The sequence below is a fragment of the Mirounga leonina genome, unplaced genomic scaffold, assembly GCF_011800145.1.
Source record: "Mirounga leonina isolate KUSES-001 unplaced genomic scaffold, KU_Mleo_1.0 Mir_127, whole genome shotgun sequence".
NCBI classification, from domain to species: domain Eukaryota; kingdom Metazoa; phylum Chordata; class Mammalia; order Carnivora; family Phocidae; genus Mirounga; species Mirounga leonina.
The window spans coordinates 33,814,086-33,840,846 of NW_023270316.1; the positions used below are offsets into that span (position 1 = coordinate 33,814,086).

Consider the following 26,761-nt stretch of genomic DNA (forward strand, 5'->3'; position numbering starts at 1 on the left):
TACTTACTTTTGAACTGATTCTTTTGAAACCTAGCTTTATTTAAGAGCCACGGATTTCAAGCTCCAATAATTACCATACTTTGACATTAATACATACATAATAACATATACTTCATGTCAGTCATGCTGGGAGTTGGGGTACCAATCTGCTCCTTGAAATTTACTTATGTTGTTATATAATTTTTAAAGTGTCCATTCATTTAATAAATATCCATTAAATGACTACTATATTTCAAGAATTATTTTAGGTGCAGGTAGGGACAGCAGTGAACAATTAGAATAATGTCTCTATCTATAAATACTTTCATAAATATTCCTTTATTTGATCTTCTTTGTTTTTATAGTACATTTATTGGTATTAGCACCCTTTCATGGATGACAAATTTTGGCTTAGAATAGTAAGAGATGTACCTAGGGACATATAGCTAAGTAGTGGCTCATTAATGTACAAACAACAGAAAAGTATACTCCAGTAAAAGGAAAATTCTTTGCAATAGCTACTTAGTAGCACTGAGAAACATTCTCAGAAAGTATTATTTTTTGAACGTGTGTATGCCCTTTGTCAGAAAGGAATAGCTAAAAAAACCCTTCAGATAATACAAGGATTTACATTGATTCCATAAAACAAAAATAATCATCAAGTGAGATTTAAAAAATATTTACACTCATGGGACTTTACTGGGTCTCTATCTTCTAAGAGACTACATTTTAAAAGACAACAGCAACTTCCAAATAAAATAAAAGCCAATATAAAAATACAACCTAAACCCAACAAACCGCCAAAACCACATGCTTTTTGTGCAATGCAGAATAAGGTATATGTCAAGAGAATGAAAAGACAAGCCATAGACTGGGAGAAAATACTTGCCAAAGAGGTATCTGATAAGGACTGTTATCCAAAATAGACAAAGAATCTTAGAACTCAACAGTAAGAAAACAAATAACCCAATTAAAAAATGGACCAAAGACCTTAACAGACACCTCACCAAAGAAGATATACAGATCGCAAATAAGCACATGAAAAGATGTTCCACATCATGTTATCAGAAAAATGCAAATTAAAACAACAGCGAGCTACCCCCACACACCCTTATTGGAATGGCCAAAATCCAGAATGCCAAATACTAGCAAAGACATGGAACAACAGGAATTCTCAATCATTGCTTGTGGAAATGCAAAATTGTACAGGCACTTTGGGACAGAAAATTTGGTGGTTTCCTACAAAACCAAAAATACTCTTACCATACAATTGTGCTCCTTGGTATTTACCCAAAGGAGTTAAAAACTTATGTCCATACAAAAACCTGCACATGGATGTTTACAGCAGCCTTACACAGAATTACCCAAACTTGAAAGCAACCAATATGTCCTTCATCAGCTGAACGGATACATGAATGGTGGTAACAATGAAATATTATTCAGCAGCAAAAAGAAATGAGCTATCAAGCCATGAAAAGACATAGAGAAAACTTAAATGTACATCACTAAGGGAAAGAAGCCAATCTTAAAAGGTCCTATACTGTATGATTCCAACTATATGACATTCTGGAAAAGTCAAACTACGGACACAGAAAAAGAGTAAGATACAAAGTGGAATTGACGACGTCGACAGTAAGAATTCAGGTGACTTTGATGCATGTGAAAAAGGAGAACTACAGTAGCCATCTTAACAGCTTACCTTTTGACTCTATCATAGTTTTCTTGACGGTAGTCCCCTTGCTGAATTAACTGTTTTGTGTCTGCTAATTCTAAGGCCAAACGTTGACATCTAATTTGAAGCTCAGAGTAATTTCTTCGATCTTCCTCATAAGTCTAAAATCAAAACAATAATAAAACATTTCAAGCTAAACATAGCTGACCAAATTTTTTATTGAGTTCTTGTTATGCTGTGAATATCCATTAAAAAAAAAAAAAACTTCAATTCTTTTGTGTAGTAATTTTCCCTACTCGAAGACAGATGATCTTACGCTGACAGTAGTTTGTAAGTTTGTTTAAAACTTGAGCTGTTTTTCATAGAAAAAAGAGGGCAGCTATGCTTTGGTTATTAGAATGATCCATAAAATGACTATCAATGTTAAATAGCTTTTTTGTTTGAGTTAACTATTAAATGCTAAAGACATGAATAGAGATGAATAAAACAGAGCCCCTACTCTTGAGGAGTTCACAATTTAGAGATGAAGGGCCACCTGAATATCAAATAACCACAGTGAAAAATAGTTACTGAAGAGATTAATCATGTAGTTTGTTACGGTAGTCAGCAAAAAAAAAAGGAATTTTGTGGCACTTGGAACATATTTCTCCACTGATCTTCCTTCTACTCACCAGACCACTAAAAAGGAACTATGGAGATACAGGGGAGGAGTAGAAGGGAAAACTGTCAAAAACCACAACCTGGCCTGGCTTACCACAAACCTCATTTCTCACCATTTCTCATATTCACATATACCCTGCAACCCTAATGAAGATCTAAAGCTCTTGAACATACCATACTTCCTCTATCTTGTTCTCACTGCCTGAATAGCTGCGTATTATCTGAATATTTGCTTACCATCAGATTAGTTTTCTATATGCCTCACCAGAGTGTAAACATCTTAAGGGCAGGGATTATGTCTTATTCACCACTGGATCTCCATCACTTTATACAGCACTTGGTATACACAGGAAGAGTCAAATAAATGCTTTTGTATAAATTAAGAAGTAAATAAATATGGAAATGGGGAGGAAAAACAGGACACAGGGACAGAGTTCCTCCTTATTTCTGCCTTTTGAACTCACCCAGATCTTGCAAGCAACTGTCAACTTCACCCTCAGAACCTGTCATGTTTAATACATCCTGTTCCAAGTCATTCTTTTTTTAGTAGCAGACCAGGTAAGTGTGGCAACACTCATTCGACAAATACTGACTGAATTATTCCTATGTGACTGGTCCTGGATTAGACAGTGTAGATAGAAAGATGAGTAAGATATTGATTTTGTCCTTTTTAAACTATTAAACATAACTTTGAAATGTTAGCTCCCAAATTTCTATCCAAGGGCTGTTTGAAAAATGCAATTATGGGGTGCCTGGGTGGCTCAGATGGTTAAGCGTCTGCCTTCAGCTCAGGTCACAATCCCGGGGTCCTGGGATCGAGTCCCGCATCGGGCTCTCTGCTCCTTGGGGGCCTGCTTCTCCCTCTGCCTCTCTCTCTCTCTGTCTCTCATGAATAAATAAAATCTTAAAAAAAAAAAAAAAAGACAGAAAATGCAATTATGGAAAAACTACATATATATATATGTATATATGGTGTGTTTTATTTTGGTATAATATTATGTTCTCCTACTGAGAATTTCCTCATAAGAATGCAATGTTACTATGGTTATTTATTATAGGATCATAACAGGATACTCTATCATCTCCCCAAAGGATCATCAAATACATCATTTCAGACCTAAGTCCCAGAAGACACTTTAGTTCCCCTGAAGAATGCTTTGCCTTTCTATATACTACTAATCATGTGTCAGTTCTGGAACAGTGTACAGTGTTATAGTTAGGAAGGCAAGCTCCAGAATTCAACTGTCTAGAATTGAATTATCTGCAGTAAGACTTTGGGCAGGTTTACCTCTCAGTAGTCAGTGTCCTCATCTACCTCACAGAGTGCTGATTATATCAAGTAATACAGTAAAGTGCTTATAAAAATGCCCAAGACATAGTAAATAATCATAAACTATAAATTAGTATCATAATGCTTCTTCTTTACTTTGGCTTCTTGAGAGATTAGCGCCAAATTGATGGCTCAACTTTAATAACTGCACAAAGACCAAGACAGAATCCTGAGGAATAGAAATATTTAAAGGGTGGCCACAGGACAAAGAGCATAAGGCACCTGATGGAGTATTCACAGAAACAAGGGGTAAGCTGGGGGTGTGTGTCAGAAACAACTGCAGAAGAGAGTGCTTTGGGGAGACTAAGTCAGTGGTATTGAGTACTACTGAGAAACAAAACCCAGTCAACAAAAAACCCAGTCAACAAACGCATTAAGTATTCAGGGAAAGGGAGAGAAAAAGACTGCCACGGACTAAAGCAAATATATCTGAATACTCATCTAAATATGTCCTTGTTTTGTGCTATTTTATATGCATTCTCTCACTTAATACTTACTACTATGACTGGGTATAAATATTACCCACATTTTCACAGTTGAGGAAACTGAGGCTTAGAGACAACAGAAGTCTCAAAGCTCATAAAGAGTAGCGTAAGGACTCCAATTGAACTTCGTCAAACACCAAACCTGCAAGCAAGCCTCTCTTTAGTTAAAATATAAAAGTGAGAAAGTACAGTAGCTAGGGAAGAAAATAGGGATAAACGAAGGTTTTAAAATATAGGACAAGCTTGAAAATGTTCAAATATTAGTGGGGAAGAATAGCAAAAGTGGGATGGACACTGGAGAAAACAGGCATATTCAGGTAGGTAAAGTCCTAAAAAGGCCACAGGGAATAGGATCCAGAGCTCAAATGTGGAGATTAGTCTTGGATCACCAGCCATGCTCATCGTGACAGGCTTTATTCCAGCTGATAGAGTATTAAAAACTTAAATTTGATGTACTTAGCTCTTACCAATTTGTTATAAGCCACAGAATTACTCCTTACCCTACTGCTTCATAAAATATTATCCACTTGGTTTCTAAAGGCATGTGATTTTTCCACTCCTTGAAAGCAAGAAGACTTCTGCTATCAAAAGTAAGAACAAATAAAACAGAGTGAGTGCAAGTTTGTATGTTTCATGGCAGGAACTGTGGGGGTTGGGTTCTCATCTGAGGATTTCCAATTTCTCTGTGAAATGAAATGCCAAGTCATCTGCTGAGAGTGGAAGGTTGGAGATGTGAGGGGAGTAGTGAATGTCTAAAACAATTGTGTAAAAAATGAGAGGACCAGAAAAAAGAGAATTACAGCATAACTGTGTGGGCCCATTTGAGGTTGGTAACAATAAACCTGTATACTTGTTATTGCCGATGTGATTTTTTTTTTTTTTAATCCAGTAGTGCTCAGTTGGAAAATGCAGTTAACATTTTGTCAGGTGGGTTTGATAAAAAGAGAGTTGGGAGGAATTAAGAGAACCTTGGCAAGAGAAAGGTTTAAGACTGATAACTGAAGAGGCAAAAAAATAAATTTAGGAAGGGATTGATAAAGAAATTATATAAATTGGAAATTCTGTTGAAGATAAATTGGAAGCAAAGGATTAAGAAATATGAAATAGAGGAAGCAGTATGTTCAATGATCAACCTGAATTGGTAACTTCAGAAGTAATGAGTTCTGGGTGACAAGGAACAGAATGTGGGCCATGAGACTGAGTGCTAAAGTGGAAAAAAGTCAGTAACTAAAGATGAGAAAATCAATAAGATGCCAAGGCCAAGGCTATGGATAAATCACAGAAGTAACCCAGGCAAGAGCAAGGGTTCCACTAAAAAAGGAAGAATATCCTTAATGGTCTGCAAATGAGGAAGGTTATGAGGTGTGGTGTCCAGATGACATGAATGCCCAAAGCAGCAGGGGTTTTTGTGAGTTGAAGTGCCAAGATCTTCTCTAAAGATCTAGAGAAGACATCAGCAACTAGCCCTGAAATATATGGAGCAAAGATTCCTGGTCCAGAGAGCAATTCCATGGGTGCTATATAATTTTTCTTTAAATATAATTTAAATTTTCTTTAAATATAAACACCGTATGACCAAGAATAAGCAGAAGTTCAGTATAGGAATGTATATATTCTACCAACACTTTCTTCAGGGCTTTTCAACTGAAAAATTTCCCCTTACCTAAAATTAATACTTTATATTTTGAAAAAATATGCTTCCTTTACTACTAACAACTAAGATAGGTTAAGGTATAGCACTGGAAAATAGGAAAAGTAGCATCTTCCTTCAGAATGAATGAAACCCCATGACTGTGTGGAACTACCGGGTTAAGGCTGAAGAGAAAAGATTACTTTGTATTATCTGTATACATCCTTCTCTGTTTTGAACTCAAGATCAACTTATTTGGGAAGTCTAAAGCCCCAAAGCTGAGTCTGATGTTTGTCTTATATTTTGCCAGAGCACCTGGTTCTTTCTGTCAGAAAACGTATCACATGTGCTGTGAGCAGCCATTACTTGCTTCCTACATCATAAGAAAAAAACTTAAGGAGGTCTTCTATAATCCTAGTACCTAGCTAGTACTCTGCCTATTATACGAAAGTTTGCAATTAATGTCTGCGGAAAAGAAGGAGCAAAAGAGGACATTAAATTGACTAAAACCTTTTCAAACATAAAGAAAGGGACACACATAAAATTTCCAGTCACTAGCCCTAACAGAAAATTTCTACATAACAGTAAACAGGTTCACAGCAAGAAAAAAATTACATCGGGACAATAAAGACAATCCAAGTCATTGAGAAGATTTCAACTGTTTGCCAGTTTTCTACATATCTAGAATGGAAATGACTGACTTCCAGTGTTAATGTTATCTTTTCCATCTCCTAAATTATTCATATGAGGAAATAATAGAAGGCTATCTCCAGTCTGAAAAAAGTAAATCTGTTATTGTAACTGCATGTTTTCTTGTCTTGCCCATAACCTTCATCTTTCCCCATACCCACCTAAGACCTGGAGTTCCTTGAAGACCTGCTTTATCTCTGTACACCCAGTAACCCTTACACAGTGGTTACGCTGGAAATGTTTGCAGAAGGAACTACTGTTGAAATACAAATGGACTATGCAGCACTGGCATTTAAAATAACTAGCTCCAAATGTAGAAAAAGTGACTTTAAAAATTAAGTATTTAACACATGATCAGTTTTCCAACTGAAATTAAAGAATACTATCATAAGTCTAAATAAAACACATCATCTGAAACAATCATATCTGTGTAACATACATGCAGAATTTTCTCAAAGATTTTGAGAAAGACAGCATGAAAGGGGCTTTTTATTCTTGCTTTGGGTGATGGGTGTGTCCACTTTGTGAAAATTCAGTTAAGACTTCTTTATGTATGTTATACACTTTTAAAAAGTGCAACAAGAGGCTTCAAGCAGGAAAATGTTAACTGGGGAGAAGTTCTGGCAGGGATGCTTGTAATAGGAACAGAAAGGGGGAGACGTGATAATCACATCAAAGTGGAAAGAGAGAGCATGAAAGTGGGTAGTGAAGAGACACTTTACTCTCTATTTCTCTACAGTTTGACTGACATAAGAAACTGAAAATTTCATATTCTACACTGTTTTGGCAAAGTTATTAGCTATTAGAACTTTCATATTTATAATGAGATGTCCTTTTTCTTCCAAGCTTCTTGTTTCCAAACACAGCAGCTAAACATTTTAGATTTATAGAATTTCAGAGATGAAAGATACCCTGGAGATAATCTACTACAATCTTCTTATTTTCAAGATAAGAACCTTAAAGCCTAGAGGGTTTAGATGATGTGTCCAGGATTCTAGGGCTAGCGGAGATAGAACCAGAATCTAGGTTCTCAAATTCAAACATAGTTCATACTTTTCTTAATTTCAAGTTCCTGTTTTTTGAAGAATCAATTCTGTGGAAACTATAAAACCACTGTTGGAAGTTAATATTATTTACTGTTCAAATCCAGGGTGTTAAAAGCATTTTAATTACAAATTTTATGGGTTCAAATATGGCACATACATAAATCACAGTTAATTTTGGACTCCTTTCCTTTAAAACAATTACTACAGTTATTCCTTAAATACACAATAAGAAAAACAATTTGAGAAAATAACATCGAGTCTAAATTTTTCTACAAAAAGTTAAAAAGTATTCAAAGTTGCAATTAAATAGGCACATTTTAAACAGTCAGCAGCTGTGTAAACCAAAAGGCAATTATTTTAGGTATAATGAATTTCTAAGCATCATTTAAATCTTTCATCTCTCACACCATGTAAACTGAGAAGAGAGTGGTAACCTATGTGTCAAAATAAATCTTTAATAAATGAGGTGATCTCCTGCCTGTGGGGAGATGGGGCAGCTAAGGAAATTGGAAAGGTGATATAGTGACATTTACCTTAAGGTCAGTAGTTCAAATCAGAAGCCGTTTACACTGGATAGCAGTTTAGTGAATGAGAAGAAATGGCATGGTTAGCTATTCAGGGAAAGTGAGAATTCACTCCTCAGAATTCTCACAAGTTTCACATTATCTATAATCTAGTCCAAGCAACTAAATACAGAAAAGAATAAGAAACCTAATGAAACTTTGATTGCTATAGATTGACCTTTAAGTAATAACAGAGTCTGCTTTGCTGCCAAAGGCTGCTCTTTGTTGTTGTTAAGATCCTCAAGAAATATTATTTAAGGGGTGCCTGGGTGGCTCAGTTGGTTAAGCGGCTGCCTTCGGCTCAGGTCATGACCCCAGGGTCCTGGGATCGAGCCCTGCATCAGGTTTCCTGCTCAGCAGGGGGTCTGCTTCTCCCTCTGCCTCTGCCCCTCCCACCCTCATGTTCTCTCTTGCTAGTTCTGCTCTCTCTCTCTGAAATAAGTAAAAAATCTTTTTTTAAAAAAGGAAATATTATTTAAAATTTTTTTTTACTTCTTCTAAAGTCTTTAAAAAAGAAAGACAAAAAAGTATTATAAGTCTACTGTTGGTTAAAAAGAAAACAAGAAAATTTTAATTTTTTTGGTATTACATGATAATTTTCAATGATACCTATTTCAGTCAGTTAATGTGAATTCAAACATAAAAATTTAACCTTTTCTAAAAGGAAAAATTTTAAAAAATTAGAGGAATGAGAAAAAAGATTCAGAGGAATGAAGAAAGATAACTTTCATTAAGTGTGGTGGACATTAGAGCACCCAGAAATGGACCCTCAACTCTATGGTCAACTAATCTTCGACAAAGCAGGAAAGAATGTTAGTGGAAAAAAGACAGTCTCTTCAACAAACGGTGTTGGGAGAATTGGACAGCCACATGCAGAAGAATGAAACTGGACCACTTTCTTATACCATACACAAAAATAAATTCAAAATGGATCAAAGACCTAAATGTGAGACAGGAATCCATCAAAATCCTAGAGGAGAACACAGGCAGCAACCTCTTTGACCTTGGCCACAGCAATTTCTTACTAGATACATCTCCAAGGCAAGGGAAACAAAAACAAAAACAAACTATTGGGACTTCATCAAGATAAAAAGCTTCTGCACAGCAAAGGAAACAATCAACAAAACTAAAAGGCAACCAAAGGAATGGGAGAAGATATTTGCAAATGACATATCAGATAAAGGGCTAGTATCCAAAATCTATAAAGAACTTATCAAACTCAACAACCAAAAAAACAATAAATCCAGTCAAGAAATGGGCAGAAGACATGAACAGACATCTGATTCTTCCAATGGCCAACGGACACATGAAAAAATGCTCAACATCACTCATCATCAGGGAAATACAAATCAAAACCACAATGAGATACTACTTCACACCAGTCAGAATGGCTAAAATTAACAAGTCAGGAATCAACAGATGTTGGCGAGGATGTGGAGAAAGCAGAACCCTCTTATACTGCTGGTGGGAATGCAAACTTGGTGCAGCCACTCTGGAAAACAGTATGGAGCTTCCTCAAAAAGTTAAAAATAGAACTACCCTATGACTCAGCAATGGAACTACTAGGTATTTATCCAAAAGATACAAAAACAGTGATTTGAAGGGGCACCTGCACACCAATGTTTACAGCAGCAATGTCCACAATAGTCAAAATATGAAAAGAGCCCAGATGTTCATCAACGGATGAATGGATAAAGATGTTAGTATATGTATACAATGGAATACTATTCAGCCATCAAAAGAATGAAATCTTGCCATTTGCAATGATGTGGATGGAACCAGAGCGTATTATGCTAACTGAAATAAATCAGTCAGAGAAAGACAAATACCACATGATTTCACTCATGCGTGGAATTTAAGAGACAAACATGAACAGAGGGGAAAGGAAGGAAAAATAAGATTAAAAACAGAGAGAGAGAGGCATACCATAAGAGACTCTTAACTATAGGGAACAAACTGAGAGTGGCTGGAGGGGAGGTGGGTGGGGGGATGGGGTAACTGGGTGATGGGCATTAAGGAGGGCACTTGATGTAATGAGCACTGGCTGTTATAGGCAACTAATGAATAATTAAATTCTACCCCTGAAACTAATAATATGCCATATGTTACCTAACTTGAATTTATTTATTTATTTAAAAAGATTTTATTTATTTCAGATGGAGAGAGAGAGAGCATGAGCATGGGAGAGGGGCAGAGAGAGAAGCAGGCTCCCAGCTGAGCAGGGAGCCTGATGCAGGGCTCGATCCCAGGACCCTGGGATCATGATCCGAGATGAAGGCAAATGCTCAACTGACTGAGCCACCCAGGCACCCACCTAACTTGAATTTAAATAAAATCTTAAAGAAAAAGGTGTGGTGGATATTACACTGGGATAAAGAGATATGGGTTCAAATCTGTCTCTGCTCTGAACTGTTCTAGCAAGTCAGCTTCTCTGAATCTTAACTGCTGCCTCTGCAAAGTGAGTACACTAACTCATTCAATGGCTCATTTATTTTTATGTGCCTACAACTGTAGTACACCTTATATTACTATTATTCATAACTAGCTCATGGATCTAACAGAACCCTCCACTGCTGAACAATATGTTGTGTTGGGAAGCAATTTTTATAGCTTACATTTTATTTAGCAAACTACTGAGACATATTTGAAATACTGGTCTTTCTGTAGGTATTGACCCAAATATAACTGTACCAAACAAATTTAAATCCTAACATTCTAAATGAGAACAAGTTGCTAAATTATCTTTAAAATCTCACTTACTATTCAAAGAATTTAAGTTTATCATGTAAGAAAATATGGCTTCCCATGCCCTTCAAGTCATTTAGATAAGCATTAAAAGTATGAACAAATGTGGATAAGAAGGATAAAAGATTAAAGTCGATTCACCCAATTTATAGTCAGGTTTCAGCTCTTGAAGCACGAGGAATTATGGTGAACAACAGGTGACTTATTAATGGCAAAAGAATGTGATTTTTATTTTACTGATAAATTATTCCAATCTGATAGTATTTAAAATATTTTTATGCTTTAAACACACACGAGCACAATTTTATATAAACAAAAGATATATGTAGATAAATATATACTGGAATTACCATATACAAACAGGTTTAAGAGCAGATTTTTATAATTTTTTATCTCTTTCCTCCCTCTTTGAAACATCCCATGTAACTCATATTAAGTAATACATATCTTTGTTCTTCTCCATATACTTCTCCATATGAATTGATATACTCATGTACCCACACAAACGGAAGAAGGAGTTGTTGGTCATTCTTTTTCCTGATCCAAAAAAAAAGAGACTCAGGGCACCTGGGTGGCTCAGTTGGTTAAGCAACTGACTTTTGGTTACTGCTCAGATCATGATCTCAGGGATGAGACTGAGCTCCATGATGGTTCTGTGCTCAGCTCAGAATCTGCTTGAGATTCTCTCCCTCTCCTTCCCCATCTGCCCCTCCCCCACCACATGCACACACGTGCACACACACTCTCTCTCAAAAAAAAGTCATGTTGAATATTTTTGTATCTAGTTTTACTCACTTAGCAATTTATCTTGTGGAAATACTAAATTAACTGATATTCTCCAATTCATTCTATAAATGCCTGCACAATAATCCATGGTGTAGCTTGTACAATGATTTATGCAACCATTTCCTTGCTGTCGTATTGATGGCCATTTACTTTGTTTCCAGTCCATCCTTTCCCCTTTCAGAGCCTGTTGCCAGAAACATTGCTGCTATAAACCTTCTTGTACAAACATCTGTATGTACTAGTATTTTACTCTACCGGACAGAGTCTCAATAGTGCAGTTGCTGTGTGTTGAAGGATGCTTACTTTCCATTTTAAATGATGTTGCTAGATTTCTTCCTTTCTTTTTTTAAAGATTTTATTTATTTTTGAGAGAGAAAGAGAGAGAGCATTAGCAGAGGGGAGGGGCAGAGGGAGAGGGAGACAGACAAGCAGACTCCCTGCTGAGTGCAGAGCTTGACTTGGGCTGGATCCCAGGACCCTGAGATGATCTGAGCCCAATGAAGTCAGACGTTTAACTGACTGAGCCCCCCAGGTGCCCCACTAGATTTTTTTCCAAAAGGCTGCAGCAGTTCATTTTTCCACCAGCAATGTGTATCTTTTTCCTTAGAAAATAATTCCTTATTAGATCTTTTCCATTTTTGTCAACCTGAGTTCTCACTGTTACTTTAATTGTATTTCCCCAAATGCTAGCTAGTTTGAGCACCTGGCTATTTGGATTTATATTTTTTTGTGAAATGCCTATTTATAGTCTTTGCCCATGTTTCTTTGGGGTTGTCTTTTTCCTATTTATAAGAGCTTCAAAATGCTAGTATTAACTTTTGATCATCTGCACTCCAATTTTTTTCCCCCGAATGCATACTTTATATATTGAGCTTTGCCTGTGATTTTTTTTTTTTTTTGGTCCTTTCCTTTTAAAGCTTTTTGTTTCCATGTCTTGGCTGAGATTACCCCAACCTCTAGGACAGCACTGTCCTATTCAATAGAACTCCTCTCCAATGATGAAAATGTTCTATGTCTCTACTGTCCAATACGGTAGTCACTAACCACCTCTAACTATTAAGACTGAGGAACTGAATTTTAATTACCTTAAACTTAAATTGAAATAGCCACACATGACTGTGACTACTATACTGGAAAAGTCACTTCCAGAGCTTAGCTACTCACAGTTCAGTCTGTGAGCTGGCACCGGCCAAGGAGCACTAGTAATATCTGGGAATGTGCTAACTGTGAACAGTCTTAGGCCTTATCCCAGAATTACTGTGTCATTTCATTTTAACAAGATCCCCAGGTGATTTGTATTTACATTAAAGTTTGAGAAGCACTATTAATAATCATGTAAATTAGGGATTGTTAAAACTTTTTTGTGCCATGGACCCCACTGGAAATCTGCTGATGTCTATGAACCCTTTCTGAGACTAATATTTCTAAAAGCAAAAATTAAATATACAGATTTATGAAAGAAACAAATTATACTGAAATAAAGCTATCAAAATATTTTAAAGAGTTATACATGTCCTTCTTCATGAATGCATTAAAGATAAGCTCAGTGAGGGGCCTAATAACTACAGTAATGTTGAAGTAGTGATGAGCACAACTCTGATGTTGACAAGGCATTCGTAGGTAGTGGCAGTCCTACTGTGGTGTTTGCCTACATCTGTTATTGAAGAAAGTGCTAAACTTTATTTAGAAGTGAAAATTTTTTTCCTATACCACTTAGAAGTAATGTTGACCCTAAGAATCTGTGTTATTGTTCAAGTAATGGCCTAAATTTTCCTCTAAAAATTTTAATCCAGTGGAATTAGTATTTGTGTATGGTATAAAATGTGAGGACAAGCATTTTTTTTTTTTTAATAGAGGAATATCTAGTTGTTCTAGGACCCTTAGACGAAATAACTATTCTTTTTTAACTGAATTGAACTACCACTATTGTGGTACATAATTAGATCTAGTTTTACACTCTGTTCCATTGATGTTTGTTTCTATGCCAATATCACATTTAGTTGATATATTAATTTTGAAGTATGTAGTGGGATCTTGGTGGACCAGTTCCTCAACTTTCCCCTTGCATCTTTTTCTCTTTCCCACATTTTTCTTGGCAATTCTGAGACATTTACTTTTTCATATAGACTAAAATAATTTATCCAATCCCAATCCTTGTACAAAACTTCTCTTCACCAAAAAATAAAAACAAAAAACAAGTATGGGGATATAAAATAACTGTATTTGATTAATATATTAATATAGAGAAAATTGCTATTTTTTTCTTGTCTCTCTCCTAAAATATGGTGTTTCCAAGTTCAACACTAAGATTTTTATAGTTTTCTTCACAGAAGTCCATTACCTTCCTTACAAATGAAATATTTTTCTCATGTCCCTCTACAGCAGTTAGTGAGCAGTTATTTCTCTAAGCCTAGAGAAATGCTGATTATATATTTATCTTGTATTCAGTCACAATATCAAATTTCTGCATTAATTTTAGCTGTTTTTCAAACATAACATAGAAAAAAATTTTTAAATCTCCTTTCAAATTTTTATATGAACAGTTTTCTTCTTAGTGTATCTGCTAAGACCTTCCGAGACCATGTTAGTTAATAATGAGCGACCCAGTCTGTGTCTGGTTACTTATTTTAACAGAAAAAGGTTTTACTGTTTTCCCATTTAGGATAAATTTTTTTGGTTAACATTTTATTTGTAAATATTTAAATGTCTTTAATAGGAAGAGTTGCCAGATTTTATTTTATCATCTTTTATCATCTACTGACATAATCATATAGTTTTTCTCCTTCAACTTGCTGATATACTGGATTATCCTTTCTATTCTAGAATATACTTTAATCATAAAGTATGACTCTTTTGCTACAATGCTACAATTCATTTTTGAACATTTTAGTTAGAATTTTTGCATGTGTAGTAATAAGTAAAACTGACCTATAGAATTTGTTTTGTTTTGCTTTTGCACTTTCTCACAGCTTTCCATCTTTTTTAATAGTTTGGTGTAGTTTAATTAACTGTAATCAGCTCTCCTTGTGGAAATCAGCTATGAACCCATCTGGGTAATCCATCTGTGAACATAATAACTTCATAAGTAGTACATCTTTATTCACTTTACAATACCCCTATGGTTATTATTCTGTTCAAGTTCTCCACTTCTGTCAATTATAGTCATCTATACTTTGTTGGGATATTTCACTTTTCTTTCAGTTTTCAAGCTTGTTACCATAGAGCTGTATTTCCTTAACATCTAATAATTCCATACTCCTTATTTTTATTGTTCCTTTTCCTGCTTTCTTAAAATAACTACTGCATGTCTTTATTTTTCATCTTTCTCTTTAGTAAAGGCATTTTAAGGCTATAGATTTTCCTCTGGCACAGCTTTAAATGTCTCAAGGATTTTTATATAAAACATTCTCATTTTCATTGCTTTCTTGTTTATTTTTACTTTCTCTTTGATCTAAAAGACATATTCCTTAGTTTCTCAGTAAGTTTATTTTCCTCACTTCTTAATTATCTCTAGTTTTACTAAATTATAACAAAAAAGTAACTATAAAATCTATATTTAAAAATTTATTTTGGGGTATCGTGGTGGCTCAGTTGGTTAAGCATCTGACTCTTGATTTCCACTCAGGTCATGATCTCAGGGTCGTGAGATCAAGCCCCACAGCAGGCTCTGCACTGAACATGGAACCTGCTTGAGTCTCTCTCTCTCTCCCTCTCCCCTTGCCCACCCCACATCCCCTGCCCCCCCCCATTACTATTTTACTATGTGGTCAAGTTTATAATGATTGTTTTGGAAACTTCCCATTGACGTATAAAAATATTCTCTGGTTAAAGAACATTAAACTTTGTATATGGCAACTAAATAAAAGTTATTCACTGAATTAATTCTTCTAGTCCTTACTTTTTTTATCTATTAAATCCATCCAGTTCTGAAGGAATTAGATTATAAACTTTCATTACAATTTCATTAAGTTCTTCTTGTTCTTCTAAAAATTTTTTCTTTACAATTAACTGTCGTTTGGTATGTAGAAGTTGGTGACTATATCCAGATACAAGCTGAGGTAAGGTCTCTCATGAATAAAACTCTCATGAGTAATACCATCTTGGCCACTGGGTTCAAAATTTTATCTCAGATACATGAAGCTGCCACACTAGAATCCTAGGCTGTTTATTAAAATTGAGATTGTTAGTTCTATCTTGGACCAAAAGAACCTATGGAGGTATCCATAAACCTAAATTTTAAGAAGTGCTTATTTACTTTAAATTTAATATAAAGAGACAAACTTATTGTTGTTTAGTAATGAATTTCTTAGATAGTCTAGGATAATTATAATTGATGAATGTCATCATAAACATGTAACTTAAAGAGGAACTTAAAACTCATCAGTTATGTAGGGTAAAAAAGAAATTTCAGAAAAGTTAATATCTTTTTTTTTTTAAGATTTTTATTTATTTGAGAGAGAGAATGAGATAGAGAGAGAGAGCATGAGAGTGGGGAGGGTCAGAAGGAGAAGGAGCCTCCCTGCCAGGCAGGGAGCCTGATGCAGGACTCGATCCCAGGACTCCAGGATCATGACCTGAGCCGAAGGCAGTCGCTTAACCAACTGAGCCACCCAGGCGCCCAACAGTTAATATCCTTGACATATAAAAACGTGAAAAACAAATATGTGTCATACTTCATTTTCATACGTTAAAATCAACCGGATTACTCACATATGAATACCTAACATGAGCCTCAAGGTAATCTTGAAGAATTTTTCTCAACAAAAGTAACTATGTTTCTAAACAAGGAAGTTATCTTAAACAAAACACTCTTCTTGCTTCCTAGTTACCAAAGTTCTCATAAGAAAAAAATATTTCACCATTTCCTCATGAAACTTTATAGCTTCATTAAGGGCAAACTCATTAATGCCCTACATAGTACTGTCAACATTTCTTTTCTTTTGAAATGAGAGAAACCTACTGAAAAAATTCTACAATAGCAAAACAGCTGCACACAGTTTAGCTATATGCACTGGACCAAAATTCTGACCTGCTATAAAGAGATATCATAAGTAGGGTGCCTGGGTGGCTCAGGTGGTTAAGCGACTGCCTTCGGCTCAGGTCATGATCCTGGAGTCCTCGGATTGAGTCCCACATCGGACTCCCCGTCTGCTTCTCCCTCTGACCCTTCCGCCTCTCATGCTCTCTCTGTCTCATTCTTTCTCTCTCAAATAAATAAATAAAATTTAAAAAAAAAGAGATTTCATAAGTAGAATATAAAAGTACAGTACATATGAAAACACTAAGTACTGTACACAGCTTATGCACATAATACAACTCAAAATATGCTAAAATTAGACTAATTATTGACACTTATAAAAAACTTTAAGCTTAGAGAAGATGAGGCCTATTTTCCAATGTTAGTATCTAGATATTGTTTCCAAATTTAATTGCAGATATGGAAAAAATGAAAAAAGATCTCAGAAATCCACTAAAACTGGCACATGAGGAAGAGTGACTTCTAAAGATCGAAAATCACTTTCTACTAAATTTCTAAAGTAGTTTTTAGATCGTATCTGCCATGAATCAGATTATATAAACAAAAACAGAGTTAACTGCATGCTTATGGGGCTTTAACATCTCTGAATATTTTTGTTAGGTATAATTATGAAATCAGTGTAATAATTGAGATACCCTTGATCTGAAGAATACAGGTTATGCCAGAAAAGTTTGTTTTTATAATTTTTTTCTTCCAGTTATAAATCTGAATTTTATAGGAAAAATAGTATTTGATTGATTTTAGGCTGTGGATAGGAAGCAAGGAATATAAAGGAAAACAAGGTAACAATGTAACACTTTGGCCTTTAGGTCAAAAACAGTAAGATTTTCTGAGTAGACCAAAACTGGTTAAAGAAATAGATGGATATATGCTGCCACCATGTGGTGAAAAAAATTAAGACCATTTTGGAAAAATACTAACTCAGTCTAGGAAAGTCTTGCTATAAAGTAGAAAATATCTACCGAGCTGTCAGTCTCAAACTCAGAGACATTACTAAAGAATATCTTAGTTTCTCTTAGTAAACCACAATGGAGTTGTCATTCTTGCTGCCATTTTTGAAGCATCTATATTTGTTGGCTACTGTTTCCTTTTTTAAGTTTCTATTAATTTACTACTTTTTCTATGACAGAGCACTTTCTTGCATTTGTCTCAAGTTTATACTCTTGCAACTCAATCCTCATCTGTATTGTGATTTTATAAACTTCAATCACATTTTTTTCCTGTTAGTATTCATTCGACACATTCTAGTTTTTATATATCTTTGAAGAGTAAACTCAGCTCCCTGATTACCCGATTTTAGTTTCTAAGCTCCAAACTCTATGGCTTTATCAGGAATTCAGTAATTATTAATAAGTAAGAAGGACAAACAACCAAAGTTACAGTGTTCAAAACTGCACATTTCGTTCAAGGTCTAGTAATATGTTTTATTTTGCTTCTAATATTTTTCTTAATATTTTAGTAATGCCTGATATGTCATCATCCATGTCAGCACAAAGCCAAATGTGTTGAAAAAAAGAGTCTCCCATGGAGCTAAGACCCTTTTTACAAAAAGTAAGGGTATCTCAAGTCAAATATTCTAAGTGTATAGACTAAATTTTCTCTTTCTTCATTTATGCTTAAAACAAAATTTAAGGTGGTCCTGCCTCTGATAATGGCTCTGTAAGTTCCCATCTGACCAACTCTACTGCAGAACAACTGTAAATTCTGGACAAAATATAAAACAACTACTTGAAGGTACAGGAAAGTGACCCAGGTCAGGCAGATTCTGGAGGGGAGTCCATCTGCACAAGGAAGAAGGGAACAGCACTGGATGAGTCTCCTGATCTTAACTGATTTTTTTTTTTTTTTTAATGACTTTTAGCTTCAGGGTAGGCCTACTCTGTGCCAAGTTGGATGTATAAAGGTGCAATAGAAAATCCTTCGTTCTTTTTAGCTTGAAGAACCAGAAGACAAGTTTGGTACAACTCAGAAGAAGAGAATTCCAGACAACCAGAGAAGGGTCCTATGGATAATCTCTGCCAAATGTCTGGCTGACTTCTAAACAACATTAAGTGTAGGAGAGACCCAAGAAATCATATACTAATGCCAAAAAAACTGAACTGAAATTTGCAATGCTGCCCAAGAGACAGAGTATGCACTTTGAGTACAACCAAGTTAATTTCTTGCTAAAGCAAAAACAATGGCACTGTCTAGAGGAACATAAAACTAGTCTCTGCAACATAACAGTCACAATGTTATGACCTAAATTTACTCTATGTTTTAAATAAACAATTTAAAATTACTCCACTTCTGAAGAAACAGGAAAATGTGACCCATTTTTAAAAGACAACTAACAGAGATCAACTTTGAGGTGACCCAGATTTTGGAATTAGCAACAAGACTTTAAAGCAGTGATTTAACTATTCTCAATGGTGTAAAGAAAAATATGCTCACAATGAATACAGAAATAGAGAAATAAAAACTATAATAAACCGAATGGAAATCTAGAGGTGAAAAATTCCACTTTTATTATTTTTTAATTAATTAATTTATTTGAGAAAGAGAGCACATGCACACAATCAAGTTGTGGGGAGGGGCAGAGGGCGAGGAAGAGAGAATCCCAAAGAGACTCCCCGCTGGAGCCCAACTCAGGGCTCAATCCCATTACCCTGAGATCATGACCTGAGCTGAAATCAAGAGTCTGACACTTAGATGACTGAACCACCCAGATACCCTGAAAAATTCCACTTTTAAACATTTACCAAAGAGAAAACATGCCCACACAAAAGCCCATATCCAAATGTTGGTTAAGTGACTGCCTTCGGCTCAGGTCATGATCCTGGAGTCCCGGGATCGAGTCCCGCATCGGGCTACCTGCTCAGCAGGGAGTCTGCTTCTCCCTCTCCTGCTCCCCCCTCTTGTGCTCTTTCTCTCTCTCAAATAAATAAATAAAATCTTAAAAAAAAAAAAAAAGAAAATTTTTATAATGAAATAGAAATACATTACACTTGAGTCCTCCTCTGGGCTTCCTTTCTAATATAATGTGTTTTTTGTTTTGTTTTAAGGAGGTTTTTTTTTAAGATTTTATTTATTTATTTTAGAGAGAGAGAGAATTTCAAGCAGACTCCCTGCTGAGTGCAGAGCCCAATGTGGGGCTTGGCCCCACAACCCTGAGATCATGACCTGAGCTGAAATCAAGAGTCTGACACTCAACGAACCAACTGAACCACCCAGGTGCCCCTCTAATATGATGTTTTAAAAGGTTAAGTACCGAGGGGCACCTTGGTGGCTCAGTCGGTTAACCATCTGACTCTTGGTTTTGGCTCAGGTCATGATCTCAGGGTCGTGAAATTGAACCCCATGCCAGGCTCTGATCTTAGTGAGGGAGTCTGCCTGGCATTCTTTTCCCTTCCCTCTCCCTCCCTCTCTGCCCACCCCCCTTGCACACTCTCTCTCTCTCTAAAATACATAAATAAAATCTTAAAATGTTAAGTACTGAATAAGATTGGACTTAATAGTTATCTCTGAACAATACTCCTATTTTCATTTTTCAAAAAGTTTCTTTTATTCCTACTTTCTGGCTTTCATCTTTCAAATACTGAAGAGAAAGCAATTCCCCAAGACCTCATGATAATAATTCTTAAGAAGTCTTGTTTTAGAACATTTTTTAGAAGTCTGTGAATGGCTTTTTGGAAGTCTACATATTCCATTTCCTATTTCCTCTTTAAAAACATGTATAGTTATCACGTAAGTGAAATACTATAATATATAGTTTGTTCATTTATATCCATTTATAGACTTTTTGTTTTGACCTTCTCCTATAGGTTTACACTTGCATAAATATTCAGTATCCTAATCTTCATGAATTCCACAAGCTCATTAAAAACAGAAGTGCGGTTGCAGTTTGTAGTTATCAAGGTCCTTAGTTTCTAAGGACAGGTAGACAATTTACCATGTCTCTAACTTCTCTATTTGGATAATAAGATTACACATTTGCTGCACTGTGAAGTGCATCCTTGAGGTCCTTAAAAATTCTTGGGTGAGTACCACTGAGTAATGTTTTTTTTTCCTAAGTTTACATTTTATTCCTCTTCAAAATTACATAGCATTGTGTATAAGATCCTTGTTACTTCCCATAAAATATCCAACCCTAAATATATATATAAAGACTAAGATGTCTGCTGAATTACTATATGAAGAGATCATTCAAATAGTATAAATTTTGAATCATGACTTACTGAAAATCAGTAACTTCATAGTGATTGCAGCCATTAACACCATGACCTTGTCCCAAGGCTTACTGTGGCATCGTATCTTAGTGCTTATTGAATGAAGTAACACTTCCTTTCTTTGTCAAATTTAGGAGAGCTTAGCATCAATGGACACTATCTTTCGCTGGATGTATTTTCAACATGTCCACTAAAAAACAAAATATTTATTCCCCTTAGGAAGGGATCCAAACTTTCTCTCACAATAGTCCAAAAGAATATTTACAACATTTCTGGACTGAGACCTAAATTAATGACACCATTAGAAGAGTAAAAAAAAATTTGCTACTCCATTTGTATGTGATTGGCATTTTTGAGTTTCTCATTGCCTGCCTCTGGCCACCAATAATACTCTACATGTAGCAAACATAATGAAGAAGAAAGAAATATGAAATGCCACTGGATAAAAAGCACCAAAATGAGAACATTTCAAGTAACAGAACCAAGAACAGAAATCTGCACTGAAAAACAATTTCATTTAGTGCTTTAATAAACTAGGTGCTTGTGAATACTTAAAAAAGTCCTAGGGAAAATGACTCTCACTCCAGTAACCTGGCAATCTTTATTACCTCTTCAACCCACCTCATAATTCAATAATTTTTTTGATCAACTTTCTTTTTATAAACCTTCCTTTAATGATCATAACCTTCTCTACCTTCCTTATAGGTGGTTACAATCACATTCTTCAGTTGTTTTTTAAACTGAGTCCTGCCTTTTGGTGAAAAGATCATATAAAATTAAACTCAAGTCATCAAGAGATAAATGACCTCACTTACTATAAAATTATTATTATTTTAAAAGCTATTATGTGTGATATGAAGATAAAGTTCTTTAAAACTCACCAGGAGTAATTAAATCAACAAACACCTCTGTGTTCTAATACTGTCCCTCAAATATATAATTACAGAAGCCTGTATTACTGGCTATGCCCCAAACACAGATGACTCTTTTTATCACATGGATCACACTGAAGTGGTAAGCCTTAAACACAAGTATACCCCAGTGTCCAACAGTACTGCTTACACTGCTGGTTAGCAACTAGATGAATGTCTTTCTACTGTTCCTGACAATGAAAAAATTGCTGTGGTTTACAATGTAATTTTATGTATATTAGTTGTGATTTCTCTCACCTTAAAAACAAAACAAACCCTGGAGCACCTGGGTGGCTCAGTCAGTTAAGTGTCTGCCTTCAGCTCAGGTCATGATCCCGGGGTCCTGGGATTGAGCCCCGCATCAGGCTCCCTGCTCAGTGAGGAATCTGCTTCTCCCTCTCAGTCTGTGTGCTCACTCTCTTTTCCTCTCTCTAATAAATAAATAAATCCTTAAAAACAAAAACAAACCTCTTCCCTTCATCCTACTTCCCCTGTCATCTTCAACCCTAGCCCTCCGTTCCCCTATGCAATCAAAATCCCACAGAAAGAGCTGCCTATGCTTTCCTTCCATTCACTCTTAAGCACACTGTGTAACCAAGCTTTCGATCTCACCAACTCCAAAAGACCTACTCTTGACAAGGTTATCAATGACCCTGTTAAATATAATGTGAATTCCCAGACTTCTTCTACACCTATGGACAGCATTTGAAATAACTGACTCTCTTCCTTGACAAACTTTTCTCCTTTGGCTTCTGGGACTGAAATTCTCTTGGTTTACTCATCTCACTGATAAATCCTCCTTTATGCTATGGTTTAATATTAAAGTGCCCTAGAGCTCAGGCCTTGGCCCTCTTTGTATTCATTCACCTCTGGTGATCTCATCCTGGCTTTTAAACATTATCTTTATGTTAACAACTTCCAAATATATAGCTTCCAAAGTTCAGACTTGTATGTCTAAGTATTTCCAACTGTACATCCAACAGATCTCTAAAAACTCAATATGGCTAAAACTTGAACTTTCTTTTAACCCTAAATCTGCCATCTCAACTGAATGCAAATCCATCCCTCCAGTTATTCAGTCCCAAACCTTGGAGTTAATTTGACTCCTATCTTTCTTTCATGTCCTCCATCCAATTCATCAGGACATACTAATGGCTCTACTTTTATTTTTTTTTTAATAGTTAGCTAAAGTATTTTTATTTATTAAATTTATTATGTTATGTTAGTCACCACACAACACATCATTAGTTTTTGATGTAATGATCCACGATTCATTGTTTTCGTATAACACCCAGTGCTCCATGCACTACATGCCCTCCTTAATACCCATCACCAGGCTAACCCATCTAAAACCCTGTTTGTTTCTCCCCTCTAAAACCCTGTTTGTTTCTCAGAGTCTATAGTCTCTCATGGTTTATCTCTCCCTCCGATTTCCCCCCCCTTCATTTTTCCCTTCCTCCTCCTAATGTCCTCCATGCTTTTCCTTATGTTCCACAAATAAGTGAAACCATATGATAATTGACTTTCTCTGCTTGACTTATTTCACTTAGCATAATCTCCTCCAGTCCCATCCATGTTGATGTAAAAGTTGGGTATTCATCCTTTCTGATGGCTGAGGAATATCCCATTGTATATATGGACCACATCTTCTTTATCCATTCATCTGTGGAAGGGCATCTCAGCTCTTTCCACAGTTTGGCTATTGCAGACATTGCTGCTATGAACATTGGGGTGCATATGGCCCTTCTTTTCACTACATCTATGTCTTTGAGGTAAATATCCAGTAGTGCAACTGCTGGGTCATAGGGTAGCTCTATTTTTAATTTTTTGAGGAACTTCCACACTGTTTTCCAAAGTGGCTGTACCAACTTGCATTCCCACCAAAAGTATAAGAGGGTTTTCCCTTTTTCCATAACCTCTCCAACGTTTGTTGTTTCTTGCCTTGTCAATTTTTGCTATTCTAACTGGTATAAGGTGGTATCTCAATGTGGTTTTGATTTGAATTTCCCTGATGGCTAATGATGATGAACATTTTTTCATGTGTCTGTTAGCCATTTGTTTGTCTTCTTTGGAGAAGTGTCTGTTCATGTCTTCTGCCCATTTTTTGACTTGATTGTTTTTTGGGTGTTGAGTTTGAGAAGTTCTTTATAGATCTTGGATACCAGCCCTTTATCTGTAGTGTCATTTGCAAATATCTTCTCCCATTCTGTGGGTTGCCTCTTTGTTTTGTTGACTGTTTCCTTCGCTGTGCAGAAGCTTTTTATCTTGATGAAGTCCCAAAAGTTCATTTTTGCTTTTGTTTCACTAGCCTTTGGAGATGAATCTTGAAAGAAGTTGCTGTGGCCGATGTCAAAGAGATTACTGCCTATGTTCTTCTCTAGGATTTTGATGGATTCCTGTTTCACATTGAAGTCTTTCATCCACTTTGAGTTTATCTTTGTGAATGGTGTTAGAGAATGGTCGAGTTTCATTCTTCTTTATATAGCTGTCCAATTTTCCCAGCACCAATTATTGAAGAGACTGTCTTTTTTCTATTGCATATTTTTTTCCTGCTTTGTCGAAAATTATTTGACCAGAGTTGAGGGACCATATCTGGGCTCTCTATTCTGTTCCATTGGTCTGTATGTCTGTTTTTGTGTCAGTACCATGCTGTCTTGTGATCACTGCTTTGTAATATAGCTTGAAATCGGGCAATGTGATGCCCCCAGCTTTGTTTTTCTTTTTCAACATTTCCTTGGCGATTCCGGGTCTTTTCTGATTCCATACAAATTTTAGGATTGTTTGTTCCAGCACTTTGAAAAAGTGGAATTTTGATCGGGATGGCACTGAAGGTATAGATTGCTCTGGATACCATAGACATTTTAACAATGTTTATTCTTCCGATCCATGAGCATGGAATGTTTTTCCCTCTTTTTCTGTCTTCTTCAATCTCTTTCATGAGTGTTCTGTAGTTCCTGGAGTATAGATCCTTTACTTCTTTGGTTCGGTTTATTCCAAGGTCTTATGGTTTTTGGTGCTATTGTAAATGGAATTGTTTCTCTAATTTCTCTTTCTACAGTTGCATTGTTAGCATATAAGAAAGCAACTGATTTCTGTGCATTGATTTTGTATCCTGCCACATTACTGAATTGCTGGATGAGTTCTAGTAATTTGGGGGTGGAGTCTTTTGGATTTTCCAAATGAAGTATCATGTCATCGGCGAAGAGAGAGAATTTGACTTCTTCTTTGCCAGTCTGAATACCTTTTATTTCTTTTTGTTGTCTGATTGCTGTTGCTAGGACTTCTAGTACTATGTTGAACAATAGTGGCGAGAGTGGGCATCCTTGTCGTGTTCCTGATCCTAAGGGAAAGGCTCTCAGCTTTTCCCCACTGAGGATTATATTCACTGTGGGTTTTTCATAGATGGATTTTATGAACTTGAGGAATGTTCCCTCTATCCATATACTCTGAAGAGTTTTAATCAGGAAAGGATGCTGTATTTTGTCAAATGCTTTTTCTGCATCAATTGAGAGGACCATATGGTTCTTCTTTCTCCTCTTATTAATGTGTTCTATCACACTGATTGATTTGTGAATGTTGAACCACCCTTGCATCCCGGGGATAAATCCCACTTGGTCGTGGTGGATTATCCTTTTATTATATTGTTGGATCCTATTAGCTAGGATTTTGTTGAGGATTTTGGAATCCATATTCATCAGGGATATCGGTCTGAAATTCTTTTTGATGGGGTCTTTGCCTGGTTTGGGGATTAAGGTAATGCTGGCCTCAAAGAATGAGTCTGGAAGCTTTCCTTCTGTTTCTATTTTTTGAAACAGCTTCAGGAGAATAGGTATTATTTCTTCTTTGAATGTTTGGTAGAATTCCCCAGGGAATCCATCAGGTCCTGGACTTTTGCTTTTTGGGAGGTTTTTGATCACTGCTTCAATCTCGTTACTGGTTATTGGCCTATTCAGGTTGTCAATTTCTCCCTGTTTGTCTTGGGAGTTTATAGATTTCCAGGAAGGCATCCATTTCATCCAGGTTGCTCAGCTTATTGGCATACAGTTGTTGATAATAATTTCTAATAACTGTTTCTATTTCCTTGGTGTTAGTCATGCTCTCTCCCCTTTCATTCATAATTTTATTAATTTAGGTCCTTTCTCTTTTCTTTTGGCTAAGTCTGGTCAGTGGTTTATTGATCTAACTAATTCTTTCAAAGAACCAGCTTCTAGTTTCATTGATCTGATCTGTGTTTCTGGTTTCTAATTCATTGATCTCTGCTCTAATCTTAATTATTTCCCTTCTAATGCGTGGCTTAGGCATCCTTTGTTGCCTTGTCTCTAGTTCTTTATGGTGTAGAGTTAGTTGGTGAATTCGGGATTTTTCTATTTTTTTGAGTGAGGCTTGGATGGCTATGTATTTCCCCCTTAGGACTGCCTTTGCAGTATCCTGTTGGTTTTGGACTGATGTGTTTTCATTCTCATTGGTTTCCATGTATTGTTTAAGTTCTTCTTTGATATCCTGGTTGACCCAAACATTCTTGAGCAGAGTGGTCTTTAGCTTCCAAGTGTTTGAATTTCCTCCAAATTTTTTCTTGTGATTGAGTTCCAGGTTTAAAGTATTATGGTCTGAGAATATGCAGGGAATAGTCTCAATCTTTTGGTATCAGTTGAGACCTGATTTGTGACCCAGTATGTGGTCTATTCTGGAGAAAGTTCCATGTATGCTCAAGAAGAATGAGTATTCTGTTGTTTTAGGGTGGAATGTTCTGTATATATCTATGAGGTCCATTTGGTCCAGTGTGTCATTCAAAGCTGTTTCTTTGTCGATTTTCTGCTTAGATGATCTGTCTATTGCTGAGAGTGGAGTATTAGGTCTCCTACAATTAACGTATTGTTATTAATATGATTCTTATTTTGGTTAACAGCTGCTTTATGTAGATGGCTGCTCCGATGTTGGGGCCGTAGATATTTACAATTGTTAGATCTTCTTGTTGGATAGACCCTTTAAGAATGATATAGTGTCTTTCTGGTCTCTAA

At 35.9% G+C, this 26,761-nt stretch overlaps 1 protein-coding gene across 1 annotated transcript in view; it reads right to left on the minus strand.

Moving 5' to 3' along the window:
- The window catches only part of PIBF1 (progesterone immunomodulatory binding factor 1), a 212,822-nt gene that overhangs the window by 166,628 nt on the left and 19,433 nt on the right, over positions 1–26,761 (minus strand). Inside the window, exon 6 of the mRNA XM_035003244.1 lies at positions 1,679–1,812. Within this exon, the coding sequence (XP_034859135.1) occupies positions 1,679–1,812 (134 nt within the window). The remainder of the gene's footprint in view (positions 1–1,678; positions 1,813–26,761) is intronic.